General features: G+C 48.8%; 1 protein-coding gene and 2 pseudogenes across 1 annotated transcript in view; 2 read left to right on the top strand and 1 right to left on the bottom strand.

Annotated features, from left to right (window-relative positions):
- The window catches only part of MOV10L1 (Mov10 like RISC complex RNA helicase 1), a 65999-nt gene that overhangs the window by 27040 nt on the left and 24126 nt on the right, over positions 1–14833 (top strand). The window contains exons 10-13 of the mRNA XM_027540457.1: positions 264–378; positions 3811–3988; positions 4257–4327; positions 5946–6037. Coding sequence (XP_027396258.1) covers positions 264–378; positions 3811–3988; positions 4257–4327; positions 5946–6037 — 456 coding nt within the window. The remainder of the gene's footprint in view (positions 1–263; positions 379–3810; positions 3989–4256; positions 4328–5945; positions 6038–14833) is intronic.
- On the bottom strand, positions 9690–10647 carry LOC113892080 (annotated as a pseudogene).
- Positions 10590–13622, top strand: LOC113893757 (annotated as a pseudogene).

Below are 14833 nucleotides of genomic sequence, written 5' to 3'. Positions count from 1 at the left end.
GACAACGTCTCTGAATTCCCTGGTTCCGGAGGCGCCTGGGCATCAGGTCTGTTCTCCTGTCGCAGGTGGAGCACTCTGCTCCTGCTCACAGGAGGACAGGCCCGGAGAGCGGGTCCCGAAGCAGAGTGACACTTTACCGACTGAGGACCGAGGCCAGAGCCCAGGTGTCAGTGGTTTTTGGTGAGGATGTCTAAGTGAAGACATCTGGTAGAAAGTGCCTTGTGAGGATGTTTTGTTTTTGACTTGAGCCTCTCTCTCGTAAGGAACTCGCGACGACAACTTCCCAGCTTCCTCCCGCAGTACCCGATACCAGACAGGCTTAAAAAGTGTGTGGAACAGAAAATCGACATCCTGACCTTCCAGCCGCTACTTGCGGAGGTAAGGAACGTGTCTTATGCGAAGCACTGATTCTTCTCCACACTCAAGCTGTTTTCTGACAAGCTCAGGATGAACCCTTGTCGAGTTCAGAGGTCATGTGGGCTGGTTTTCACCCCGGGAGCTGGGAGTGTCAGAATATTGAGCGTGGAGACCATCGCTGGGTCCCTCTGGAGACATCCGTCCTCACAGTATCATGGACTTACGTGCACCAGGGCTCTGGGGATGCCCTCTCCGCACCTGGCCTTTCTCCTATGTGGCTGAGCCTCAGCAGCTCTCCACTCCTGCCGGAGCTCTGAGCACTAGGAAGGCCTGTAGCTGCGCAGAGCAGCCGGGAGGGGAGGGCACTGCCCCCCAACCCCGACCCTCGGGCGTCCCCTGCCAGGACAGCCCCTCCTCACCTTCCCAGTGCTGTGTGCTCGGGCTTTCTCATGCCTGCTGGAGGAGGCCTGCTCCCAACCTGTCTGCTGTGACGGGTGGAGAAGGGCTGGGAGGCCGAGGGCAGGGCAGTGCTGAGTGAGCCCCGGCAGGGCTGGAGCCTGCATGTGTGCAAGGGGAGCTGAGATGTCTGCCTCGCTGGCAGGGAGGAGGGGAGCACGACCCTGTCTCCAGGAGGCGTCTTCCCAAGAACCTGGGGGTCTGTCGGCTGAGGAGAGGGTGAATGGAGTGAGGACTGGCCTGTGTTGATTCGGGGCAAGAGGGGAGGAGAGGCTGCACGGGCCCTGTGTCAAAGGAGAGCTTGAGCCAATGGATATGTGGCAGCTAGGAGCACGCCTGACACTGAGGCAGACTGACGGACAGACGGAGCGTGTCAGCTGGGCCCTGTGTCCTCCTGCAGTGAGGACGCCACAAGGGCACCAGCAGCAGACAGTACCCGAGGCTGGCGGACCACAGGCGAGGAACAGCGCCCACAGGCGAGGCCTGGGTGGCTGCAGTGATGCCTGTCGGCCTGAGCTGAGGCCAGAGCAGCAAACTAGCCCTAAAGTAACTCAGAGCAAACCTGGGGCTGAGAAGCGGATCCCAGGGCGGTGCTCGTACAGTATCCAGGACTGTCCTGTGGGCATCCTGTGGCCCGGCCTGGGCGCCAGAACATGACCTCCTCGGGAGTGCAGTTCCCAGGAGAAAGTGGCTCCTTTCAGCAGTGGTAACAGAACCAAAATAGCGCACCTGTCACTCAGCACTTCTGCACCCTGTAACCTCCTCCCGCAGCGTGGCCCCTCCTGGGGCGCCTCCACAGCTGGCGCCTCCCCGCCCTGGCTGGGAGGGGCCCTCTGGGCCAGGAGGCGCTGCTTTCCTTCTCAGCTTTATTCTTTTGTATGACGTCTGTACTTCCCCTATCTCCTTTTAGGGTTTTCACTAGTTTTAAGGCATTTAATTCACAGTGTGCCTTGCTGTACGTTCTTCACGTTTCTTGGCTTGGGTTCTTGGCTTATTGGATGACCTCAACCTGCAGTTCTCAGATTTCCAGGTTCTTGGCCATTCTGTCTTCACGTGTTCCTTCTGCCCTGCTCTCCAGGCTCCTGTGACGGGCACGTGCGGCCACATGAGCTAGCCCAGGCTGCCGGCTGCTCCCTTCACTTCTCCCCTCTGGGCTGCGTTCTGAGTGGTTGCCGTGCTGTGTCTCCAAGTTCACTGATGTTTCTTCTGCGGCATGTAACCCCTCCAGACACTGCAGTCATTGCCTCCACAAGTTCAGTGAGGGTCTTTTACATCTTCTGTATCTCTACTTAATGGGCTTCCCTGGGGCTCACATGGTAAAGAGTCCACCTGCAATGCAGGAGGAGAATACAGGAAACTCAGGTTTGATCCCTGGGTGCGGAAGATCCCCTGGAGAAGATTCCCTACTGCAGCCCACTGCAGTATCCTTGCCTGGAGCATCCCATGGACAGAGATGCCTAGTGGGCTACAGTCCATGGGGTTGCATAGAGTAGGACATGACTGAGTGACTAACATTTCCACTTTAACTTCTCTACTTAATATGCTTCGTCTTGCCCCAGCTTTCTTTTCACTTCCGTTTTTTCCCTCCGCTTTTTGAACGTATATAGTTAAATATGTAAAGCATGTACATATGTAAGAGAACCGTGTTAGGTTTTCGTGCACTGATTCTGTCCCAGGGTTGTTTGGTTGGTTGGTTGGTTTCCTTTTGGGCCTTTTACTTTGTATTGGAGTTGAGCTGATCAGCGGTGCTGTGATAGCTCCAGATGAACAGCGAAGGCACTCGGCCATGCGTATACATGGATCCGGGCTCTCCCAGACGCCCTCCCGTGCTCGGCATTGAGCAGAGTCCCTGCGCTCTACCCCAGGTCCTTGTTGGTTATCCACTTAGAGGAGTGTGTACATGACCCTCCCAAGCTCCCTAACTATCCCTTCCCCCCATTCTTCCCCCTGGTAACCATAAGTTCCTTCTCTAAGTCTGTGGGTCTCTTTCCGATTTGTAAAGTTCATTTATATCCTTTCTTTTTAGATTCTGCATATAAGGGCTATTTCTCCTTCTCTGTCTGGCTTACTCCCAGGGGTCATTTTTATTGTTCTGTGGATAGGTTTTTCTCCTTGATACAGATTGTGGCTTGTGCTTATTTCCATGCCTGGTCATCTTTGTTTGGATGCTAAACATTCTGCATTCTACTTTGTTGGTACTTGTATTCCTGGAAGTAGCTTTGAACTTTGTTCTGGGATGCAGTTGGGTTAGCTGGGAGCGGTTGGGTATTTTTCAGCCTGCATTTAAAGCCTCGTTAGACCAGAGTGGTTTTTTCTTAGGGCTGATCCCTTCTGAGTCCTGCACCCAGTGCCCCTGTGTCTCAGGCCTTTCTGTTTAGGCTAGGGGGCCCGCAGCACCTCAGCCCTGTGTGAGCTCTGGAAATTGTTCTTTGCAACCCAGTGGCTCTCAGCAGCGAACTTTCCCCCAAGAGACACTTTCGGTTGTCACTACTGAGCGTGCCCGCAGCCTCCAAGGGGTGGAGGCCAGAGATGCTACTCACTGCCATGCCCTGCACAGCTCAGCCCTCCCGCACAGGCAGCCACCCTGGTGTCAGCCATGCAGAGGCTGAGGAGCCCCTCCCTGCTCCTGCCCCACACGTCTGCCCCACCTGGCATAGGTTCTCACGCTCATGTCCTCACAGCTCCTGGGAAGCTCCAGACCACTGGGCTGCACCTTTTCCCTGGCATTCGGCCTCCTGGGACCCGCAGCCCCACCCTCTCAGCACAGAGACCTCGAGGCTGCCTGGGCTCACGCTGTGCTGAGCCTGGCAGCTCTGTCTGGGTAGGAGCTGGGAGGTTGTGGGGCTCACTGAGATGGCTCCCTGTCTCAAGGCCGCCACCCTGCCCTTGCCTGGTCATCAGCGTTTGAAGACTGGTTAGTCAATTCCTTTGGCTTCCTGACGTGGATATGAGTGGAGTGTTGCTCTGCTCTCACTAACAGGCTGCCTTGTTTTCCAGCTATTAAACATGTCAAACTACAAGGAGAAGTTTTCAACTTTGCTCTGGCTGGAGGAGATTCATGCAGAAATAGAATTGAAGGAGTATAATATGAGTGGGGTCACTTTGAAAAGAAACGGGGATCTGCTAGTTCTGGAGGTCCCAGGATTGGCTGAAAGTAGGCCTTCTCTGTATGCAGGTGGGTTTGTTACGTCTCGTGTTTTCCTCAGTGGACTGGCAGACGTTGGACACAGTCACGGAATAGAACATTTTAACTGGCAGCGCTGTCGTCACACGAGTTGCCTTTGCTTTGGGTAGCTCTCTCAGCACATTGATGTGATTTTAAGCCATTGACCCCATAATGTTTTTTCGCTTATTCCACTTCTTCAGAGTGTTTTATCTTACAGTATAGCAGCAAAGTTTATTGAGTTTGTAGTTTTACATGTGGTAATGTGTTTTTTAACTAGGTGATAAACTGATTTTAAAAACCCAAGAGTACAACGGACACGTGATTGAGTACATCGGCTACGTGGTTGAGGTGAGAGGCCGCTGCTAATCAGTCCATGTGGGGCCGGCCCAGCAGACCGCTCTCAGAGGTGACCCACCTGCCTCGGGGGCGGGGGAGGGGGCCCCTGGGTGTTGACGGCATTTTAGAAAAATCAGGGATCAAGTGAATATTTAAGTAAGTGTGATGCATGAAGAGAATTTTGTAACTGAAGAAATCCTATCACTTTCAGCCATGAACAGCGTGCTTACCTGTTATCACGTGGATATCAGGGTATCACATAGGTATCACGTGGAAGGCTTGCATTTACTCAGATTTGAGTGTTCTGAATGTGTCCCAGAGGGTAGACTGGTCATGCCCCTAAGGGCCACTCTGTGGACTAAATCCTCAGCAGAAGCAGGGCCAGAGTTGTCAGGGGTGAGACCCCCATGGCCCTACCCCCAGGCTGGTTGGGGGAACGACCAGCACCACAAGCTGGAGAGTCCAGAGCTGAAGCTGCAAGTGCCGGCCTCAGGGTGTGAGGGCGCCCCTGCTGATCCTCCTGCAGGACCGTCCATGGAGCTGCCGCTCCTGAGTGCTGGGCTTCCAGGCGAAGCTAGGGCTGTCTTGGGTCTCAATCCATTGCTTCACTCAGTTCTCTGGAACTCCTTGGCCGGCGCCATGGCCTGGGTACCTTGAAGACACCAAGGCCCTCGAGGGCCCCCAGATGGTGTGGCAGGTGGCACGGTGCTTCTGGGAACCTCCTTGGGCTGCGCTGGCACTGGCCTCCCCCCCCCCGGCCGCCACCTCAGAGGGCCTGCCCGTCTGGGGGAACACGCAGAGCACTTCCCTCTTCTCCCGGACTCTAGCTCTCTAAGCACGCCCTATTGTGTTCCCTTGTGTTACCCTGTGCTTGCTTATCTTGGTCTTGCCAGGTTTTTTTGTTTCATGGCTTTTGAAGTTTCTGTAAATGACAGTGTCAGTACTTGATGTCCTGGGGACCTCGATCTGCTGACGACTGTGCAGGTCAACCCTCACTGTTTGTGGTTTGATTCCTTGTCTGCTTGATGGTCTTTGATTACAGATTTATTTCCATTTGTCTTAACTTGTGGGAAAACTGGGGACCTGGTGCCTGCATTTGCTTCTGTCAAGAGCAGGGGCACAGTTAGCCTCATGTCACAGCCCCCAGCTCTTGGGAGAGACTCCGCTGCCTGCTGCTTCTGTCCTCTCAGCTCCTCCTCAGCTCGGGGTTTTCCATCCTGCTCATCTCGGATTGTTATGTAGGATCTAGCTTTGGCTGGAGGGTCCCTAAATTGTTCCCTGTCCCGCTGGAAGGGAGTTTCGGAATGTTGTCTATGAGGCACTTTTGTGGTCAGCATACCCTGCTGTTAGTGCTCACTCACTTGTCTGCTTTGGAGGTGGCAGCCTGTCTCCAGCATGCGCTGTCTGAGCCCTAAGGAGAGTGCACTGGGGGAGGAGTCAGCGGGTGTGCTAGCGGGGCTGGCGGGGCAGCGGCATGCTGACGGAGTCTTTTCAGTATTTTTCCACACATTTGAGATACCAGATTTTAGCTCTGATCTATAGGATGGATTTTGATGTCGAGTTGTGACTATGGGTAGAGGATTGTCTAAAGCAAACATAAAGATGAGAAGTAAAATATTTTTCTTTTTAGATTCATGAAGAAGATGTAACTCTTAAACTTAATCCAGAATTTGAACAAGCATATAACTTTGAACCAATGGATGTGGAATTTACATACAACAGGTAATGCTTCAGGGACTCTCCCTGCTGGGAGCGGGGCTTCTCCGCTTCGCTCGGCCCCTTGACGCCTCAGCGGCGGCACGGGTGCTGCAGCTGGTGCTCCCGCCCCTCTGTGTGGTCAGTGCACATTTGTAACAGACCGAGCTGCAAACATATGTACATCTGTTCCTTCTTGGACCTGAAGGGAGAATCTGCATGCTCGGTCACCACCGCCACTGCTCCCTCTCACCCCTTGTCACGTGTCACCAACCACCTCTTCCCTTCCTCCACCAAGCCCCCCACCGTTAGCCGGGATTTTGTGTTTCTCTTCGCTTTTTAAAAGAATAGTCTATGTCTGTGCACATGCGCACGCGCACGCACGCACACAGGAAGGTGTGTGTTGGCTGTAGCTGCTCTGCACTTGCAGCCTGTGGCCTCTGGAGTTGTGTGTGCACCGACGTGAGGTTCACATGCCGGGTCCTTGGCACGCTTGTGCCCCGTGTGTTCTGCCCCATCTGTGTGCCAGCTGCTCTGCTGTGGATGCCCACTCCCTCCTCATGTACACACACTCCCGCAGGTTTCCTTGGCTGCACACTTAGGATGGGGGTCGCAGTTGGGGCTGTTCATGCTCCAGTGCTGCACACGGTGCGAGGAGCGACCCCCAAGGTCACCCTCCCGAAACCTGGTTTCCGGAAACGTCGGAATTGGTGCCAGCCTTGTAGGTGTCTTCTGTTTCCTCTATGGTCGTGAGGTGTGTTTCTCTGATCATGTCTGAGGTTAGCGATCTCCCTGTTTGTTGGCCGTAAAGTTCTTTCATCTGTGAAATGCTTGCTCATGTCTTTCATTGAGTAATTTGATTTTTATTATTTGTCAGAGTTCTCGCTATATTCTTTATATAGACCTTTCTTAGATTCATGCACTACAGATAACTTCTGTGAGTTTGTTACTTGATTTCTCATTTCTTAAAGTATCTTTTGAGTAACAAAAGGTGGTAGTTTTTATAGTGAAATGTACCTGAGCTTTTGTACATTAGTGCTTTTCGTGTCTGGTCTTCCCTGGTGGCTCAGTTGTAAAGAATCTACCTGCAAATGGAGAAGATGCAGTTTTGATCCTTGGGTCGGGAAGATCCCCTGGAGGAGAGAATGGCAACCCACTCCAGTATTGTTGCCTGGGAGATTTCATGGGCAGAGAAGCCTGGCAGGCTGCAGTCCATGGGGTCACAGAGTCAGACAAGACTGTGCTACTGAGCACGCACGCGTGCTTTTCACATCTGATGTAAGAGCGCTCAGTGTTTGGAATGCAGCCAGATGGAAACGTCTTGAGGCTGAATGGATGGTGCAGATGTGGAGTTGGCCTCTTGAGGGGTGTTTGCCTGTAAAAGCAGAAAAGACAGGACAAAGAGGCCAGTGAGTGAGGAGGCGCCCAGCGTCCAGGGCCCTCCCTTGTTTGTGTGCTGACCAGGAGCACGAGTGACTGGTGGGGACACGGCTCTGCACGCAGTCTGGAGGCCATGGTCCCTGGGGCAGGGGCACCTCCTTCTCGCTGCTGAGCTGGCACCGCAGGCGGGATGCTGGTGAGTGGCAGCGTCTGAGGGCTTGTTGCTCTGAAACAGGAGGCGGGACGCTCACAGAGGAAGGAGAGGATGTGGATCTGAGTGAGGGGGCGGGCTGGGGGGCAGAGGCAACATAGCTGCAGCTCGTGTAAGAGGAAGCCGACTGAGGGACACAGACGGGAGGGTGGGTGGGGGCGCTGTCGGATCTGAGCCCAGGAGAGAGAAGGAGCAGGAAGCTGCTCAGAACCCTAGGCGGCTTCTTGACTCGGCATCGTCCGGGTGGGGTGCGAAGAGGGCCGGGCACCGCCATAGGTGAGTGAGAAAGCCCGGGGGCACTTCTCTGCAGAGAGGTTCTGCTCGCCCCAGGTAAGTTTTTGTTTCCTTCTTTTTGTTGTTCTTTTCCCCCCTTTTTTATTCTTTTATCTATTTTCTTTTGGTTTATTTCTTCTTTTTTTTCTCCCAGATAATTTTTTGATGATTTACATTAAGTTACTGCTCCAAAGAAGAGCAATGTCAAAGAATGTTCAAACTACTGTACAGTTGCACTCGTTTCGCAAAATCCTTCAAGCTAGGCTTCAGCAGTATATGAACCGACAACTTCCAAGATGTACAAGCTGGGTTTCAGAGAGGCAAAGGAAACAGAGATCAAATTGCAGATATTCGTTGGATCCTGGAGAAAGCAAGGGAGTTGAAGAAAAAATCTGTTTCTTTGACTACACTAAAACCTTTGACTCTGTGGATTATAATAAACTGTGGAATATTCCTAAAGAGATGGGAATACCAGACTACCTTACCTGTCTCCTGAGAAACCTCTGTACAGGTCAAAAAGCAACAGTTAGAACCAGACATGGAACAATAGACTAGTTCAAAATTGGGAAAGGAGTACGTCAAGGCTATATATTGTCGCCCTGCTTTATTTAACTTGTATGAAGAGTACATCATACGAAATGCAGGACTGGAAGAATCACAAGCTGGAATCAAGATTGCCAGCAGAAATACCAACAACCTTAGATATGCAGATGATACCTCTCTAATGGCAGAGAATAAAGAGAAACTAAAGAGTCTCTTGATGAGTGTGAAGGAGGAGAGTGAAAAAACTGGCTTGAAACTCAACATTCAAAAAACTAAGATTGTGGCATCCTGTCCCATCACTTCATGGCAAGTTCAGTTCAGTTCAGTCCCTCATTCGTGTCTGACTCTTTGCGACTCCATGGTCTGCAGCACACCAGGCCTCCCTGTCCATCACCAACTCCCAGATCTTGCTCAAACTCATGTCCTTCAAGTCAGTGATGCCATCCCACCATCTCATCCTCTGTCACCCCTTCTCCTCCTGCCTTCAGTCTTTCCCAGCATCAGGGTCTTTTCCAGTGAGCCAGTTCTTCACATCAGGTGGCCAAAGTATTGGAGTTTCAGCCTCAGCATCAGTCCTTCCAATGAATATTCAGGACTGATTTCCTTTGGGATTCACTGGTTTGATCTCCTTGCAGTCCAAGGGACTCTCAAGAATCTTCTCCAACACACAGTTCAAAAGCATTAATTCTTTGGTGCTCAGCTTTCTTTATAGTCCCAGCTCTCACATCCATACATGACCACTGGAAAAACCATAGCTTTGACTAGACAGACTTGTCAGTAGAGTTAACATCTCTGCTCTTTATTTTTTTATTTTTTATTTTTTTTTACTACCTACTAGGTAACTTTATTGAAAGTATCTTGCATTCATGACGGATGCTTTCTGGGTTATGCCACACATTTTAACATTCAAGGTTAAATTATTTTCTACATGCAAGTAGTATGAATAGTTTTCCCCACATGGGATCACTGATTATAGAAAGATGACACACCATATAGGCTATCTTTTTTAACTGAAAAGCTAGCAAACTAATTATTATATCTCCTCCCAAACCACTGACTGAGTAGTAACTGAGCCTTCAAAGCTGAGAGAATTAAAAATGCAAAAATAAGCCCTCAGACCCAATTAAGGAAGCCCTGCTACATACAGGCTAATGAATACCAGGGGTACTTACTCCTCCAGGAAGATTAAAGACACTCTGATAACCCCACTCAAAGCATTTACCTCAAGTAGCCTTTATCCAGTTTCCAGTTGAATAAAGATAATACGTTGTTAAATTCTATTTCAGAAGGTTTTTTGCAAGTTGCTTTATTTACAACGCCAACTTTAAAAGTCAGTGAACTAAAATTAACTGGACAATAAACTAGGCAGAAATTGCTTTACAAAAAGGGAAAGCCCAAAATGCCACTTTCTATAGGGAACCCACAGTTCAATTTTATTCAGAGCAAAGAAAAGAAACTTTCAATCACACTAGAAGAAACTGGGCCTTAAGTTTAGGAACTGTACTGAAACTACACATGCAATGAGGACAACATTCTGCTGATACAATTGACTTGCTGCTGCATTTGTTGACTCTTTTTCTAATATTAACAATTATAAACAAAGCAGTGCAACTAGTATTTGGAATAACCCTTACAGTGTTACAGCGTTAGACACGAAATTTCACTTCTCCTCACACCACTGGTTCTCTTTGCGTACCTGGGCTTCCTCTTCTTCAGTAAAATCATTTTTGATATTGAATGTCTTTCTAATCTCCTCAGGAGTTTTGCCCTTGATCATATTAGCAACAGTCTTGCGGGTAACATCAAATAAAACCTTTGATGTCTAAGTAGTTTGCTGCCGATAGAAGTTCAAAGAGTGTCCCTTGGTCAACTTTCAGGAATTCTTGATCCCAAACAGGTATATCATCTGTTCGTTTTTCTTTGTTCTCATCATCCTCAGGAGGAGGAGGATCATCCTTGTGGTGGGTGCACCACTGAATGACCTTTTTCAATATTGCTGCATTAACATTTGGCAAGGGGACTGGATCATCATCTCCTTCATCATCCATTCCCAAATCTTCCAATATAGTCTTGATGGTCACAGATTGTTTTGCAATTTCAGCATCAACTTTGAATATCTCTCCATCAGAACTCTGCAACTTAATTGAAGGCATGATGTTAGGTCTCAAGGAGATGGCGGGCCGGAGGCTGAAGTGAGCAGGGCAACGTCGTCAAACAGCAACACTGAGAAGCGGAGAACAAGGCCACTACAGCCACATCTCTGCTCTTTAATATGCTATCTATGTTGGTCATAACTTTCCTTCCAAGGAGCAAGCGTCTTTTAATTTCATGGCTACTGTCACCATCTGCAGTGATTTTGGAGCCCAAGAAAATAGTCTGTCACTGTTTCCATTGTTTCACCATCTATTTGCCATGAAGTGATGCCACGATCTTAGTTTTCTGAATGTTGAGTTTAAGCCAACTTTTTCACTCTCTTTCACTTTCATCAAGAGGCCTTATAGTTCCTCTTTGCTTTCTGCCATAAGGGTAGTGTCATCTGTATATCTGAGGTTATTGATATTTCTCCCAGCAATCTTGATTCCTCCAGCTTGAGTTTCATCCAGCCCAGCATTTGTCATGATGTACTCTGCAGGTAAGTTAAACAAGCAGAGTGACAATATACAGCCTTGATGTACTCCTTTCCCAATTTTGAACCAGTCTCTTGTTCCATGTCCAGTTCTAACTGTTGCTTCTTGACCTGCATACAGATTTCTCAGGAGGCAGGTAAGGTCCAGAAAGAATGAAGAGATGGAGCCAGAGCAAAAACAAAGCCCAGTTTTGGATGTGACTGGTGATAGAAGTAAAGTCTGATGCTCTAAAGAACAGTATTGCAGGGGGAGCCGGATGTCCCGCAGGCCCTGCCGGACAGCGGGGAGACTAGGGCTCCAGCGGAGGAGCAGCCGCGACCCCACACGGCGGCTCCTTCCCCTGGCTGCCCGGCCCGGGCTCCCCCATACCGAGAGCCACCGTGGGGCGGCCCCACCACGGCCCCCTACAGCCTCGAGACACTAAAAGGCAGCACCATCCTGGGCACCCGGAACTTGAAAGGACTGAGTTGCTGCCTTTTCGGGAGGCTCCCTAGCTGCGACGTGTGCCTGGAGCATCCTTTGGTGTCTCGCTACCACACCGTGCTGCAGCACAGGGTGTCCGGCCTCGATGCAGAAGGCGATGGCCACGGGCCTGGCTTCTATCTCTACGATTTGGGAAGCACCCACGGCACTTTTCTTAACAAAACCCGCATCCCACCCGCACCTATTGTCGGGTCCACGTCGGACATGTTCTTCGCTTTGGAGGCAGCACCTGGCTCTTTCTTCTTCAGGGACCAGAGGAGGATCGAGAGGCAGAATCCGAGTTGACAGTAACGCAGCTGAAGGAACTGCGCAAGCAGCAACAAATGATGTTGGAAAAGAAGATGCTGGGAGAAGACTCAGATGAAGAAGAGGAAATGGATACCGCTGAAAGAGAAATACTAGTAGTCAGGACGATGAAATGGGCTGCACCTGGGGAATGGGAGAAGATGCTGTAGAGGATGAGGCTGAAGAGAACCCCATTGTCTTAGAGTTTCAACAAGAAAGGGAGGCTTTTTATATAAAGGATCCAAAAAAGGCTCTCCAAGGTTTTTTTGACCGAGAAGGAGAAGAATTAGAATATGAATTTGATGAACAGGGTCATAGCACTTGGCTCTGCAGGGTGAGATTACCTGTGGATGATTCAACTGGAAAACAGCTAGTGGCAGAGGCCATTCACTCAGGAAAGAAAAAAGAAGCAGTGATTCAGTGTTCACTGGAAGCTTGTCGAATCCTCGATACTTTGGGATTGCTGCAGCAGGAGGCGGTATCTCGGAAAAGGAAAGCCAAGAACTGGGAAGATGAAGACTTTTATGACAGTGATGATGACACATTTCTTGATCGGACTGGCCTGGTTGAAAAGAAGCATCTGAATCGAATGAAGAAGGCTGGGAAGGTTGACGAGAAGCCAGAGACCTTCGAATCACTGGTTGCAAAGTTAAATGATACTGAAAAGGAACTCTCTGAAATTTCTGAGAGACTGAAAGCCTCCAGCAAAGCTCTGTCAGAGTCTCCGTCTCAGGACTCTTTAGATGCGTTCATGTCAGAAATGAAGTCAGGGAGTGCATTAGATGGTGTGTCCCGGAAGAAACTTCACTTGAGAACTTTTGAACTGAGAAAAGAACAGCAGAGACTTAAAGGGTTGATAAAGATTGTAAAGCCAGCAGAGATTCCAGAACTAAAAAAAATTGAAAGTCAGGCTACAGATGGAGAAAACAAAGCTAAAAAGCTCACATTGCCTCTCTTTGGTGCCATGAAAGGAGGAAGCAAATTCAAATTAAAAACGGGAACAGTAGGGAAGATACCCCCCAAGCGTCCAGAACTCCCTCCAGCTCTAATGAGAATGAAGGATGAGCGTGAAGTAGAGGAGGAGGAAGAGGAGGAGGAAGAGGAAGAGGAGAAAGAAAAGGAGGAGCATGAAAAGAAGAAAATGGAGGCTGGAAGCAGTAGGCTGCAGCAGGAGACAGAACCGGAAGAAGCAGCGCAGGAGACGAGTCCTCCCGCAGACTTCACATGTTCTAAAGAAACAAACCATGAAAACATGTCTCAACTCGGCCAAGTGGAGCAGAATAAAGATCGCCAAGAGATGAGTGAAGCAGCTGCATCGTGTGAGGAGCCCTCAGCATCGAAGAATGAGAATGAGAAAAGCAGAGATGAATTCAAGAAAAAGAAAGCTCCTGGTCCAGGCAAAGTTCCACTGATACTTTCCTCCAAATATCCAGAAGATGACCCAGATTACTGTGTGTGGGTCCCACCTGAAGGCCAAAGTGGAGATGGCAGGACCCATCTTAATGACAAGTATGGGTATTGATTGCTTCTGAATCTTAAAGGAAGACCTTGTGGACCATGTGACATGGGATATTTAGGATAATATATCAAGTTGAATGTCCAGAGAAGGAATTCAGATGCTCATTTGTAAAATCTGGTGACTGGCATTTTCTTCTGTACTCCTAGCTTCCTAAATTTACCTACCTATTTGATTCTCTTGAATTTGATATTTATGTTTAAAAGTGTTTGTGTATGTATGTAAAAAGGAACCATATATTTTGAGAATTAGTAAAGTGAGAGACATGAGTCTATTAAAGTAAGAAGCTGAAAAAAAAAAAAAAAAGAACAGTATTGCATAGGAACCTCGAATGTTAGATCCATGAATCAAGGTAAATTGGAAGTGGTCAAACAGGAGATGGCAAGAGTGAACATTGACATTTTAGGAATCAGTGAACTAAAAAGAATTGGAATGGGCTAATTTAACACAGATGATCATTATATATACTACTGTGGGCAGGAATCCCTTAGAAGAAATGGAGTAGCCATCATAGACAACAGAAGAGTCCGAAATGCAGTACTTAGGTGCACTCTCAAAAACAACAGAAGGATCTGTGTTCATTTCCAAGGCAAATCATTCATTATCACAGTAATCCAAGTCTGTGCCCCAACCACTAATGCTGAAGCTGAAGTTGAACAGTTCTATGAAGATCTACAAGACTTTCTAGGACTAACACCCCCCAAAAAATGTGCTTTTCATCATAGGGGACTGGAATGCAGAAGTAGGAAGTCAAGAGATACTTGGAGTAACAGGCAAGTTTGGCCTCGGAGTACAAAATGAAGCAGGGCGAAGGCTAACAGAGTTTTGCCAAGAGAATGACCTGGTCGTAGCAAACACCCTTTTCCAGTAACAATAGAGAAGACTCTACACATGGACATCACCAGATGATCAATACCGAAATTAGATTGATTATATTCTTTGCAGCCAAAGATGGAGAAACTGTATAGTCAGCAAAAACAAGATCAGGAGCTGACTGTGGCTCAGATCATGAACTCCTTATTGCCAACTTCAGACTGAAATTGAAGAAAGTAGGGAAAACCACTAGGCCATTCAGGTATGACCTAAATCAAATCCCTTACAATTATACACTGGAGGTGAGAAATAGATTCAGTGGATTAGATCTGATACAGTGCCTGAAGAACTAGGGACGGAGGTTCGTGACGTTGTACAGGAGGCAGGGATCAAGACCATCCCCAAGAAAAAGAAATGCAGAAAGGCAAAGTGGATGTCTAAGGAGGCATTACAAATAGCTGTGAAAAGAAGAGAAGCTAAAGGCAAAAGAGAAAAGGAAAGATATACCCATCTGAATGCAGAGTTCCAAAGAATAGCAAGGAGAGATAAGACAGCCTTCCTCAAGTGATCACTGCACAGAAATACAGGAAAACAATAGAATGGGAAAGACTAGAGATCCCTTCAAGAAAATTAGAGCTACCAAGGGAACATTTCATGCAAAGATGGGAACAATAAAGGACAGAAATGGTATG

The sequence above is a fragment of the Bos indicus x Bos taurus genome, chromosome 5 (genome assembly GCF_003369695.1).
Source record: "Bos indicus x Bos taurus breed Angus x Brahman F1 hybrid chromosome 5, Bos_hybrid_MaternalHap_v2.0, whole genome shotgun sequence".
NCBI lineage: Eukaryota > Metazoa > Chordata > Mammalia > Artiodactyla > Bovidae > Bos > Bos indicus x Bos taurus.
Note: the sequence above shows the minus strand (reverse complement) of the source record. Positions and strands in the feature narration are given on the sequence as shown.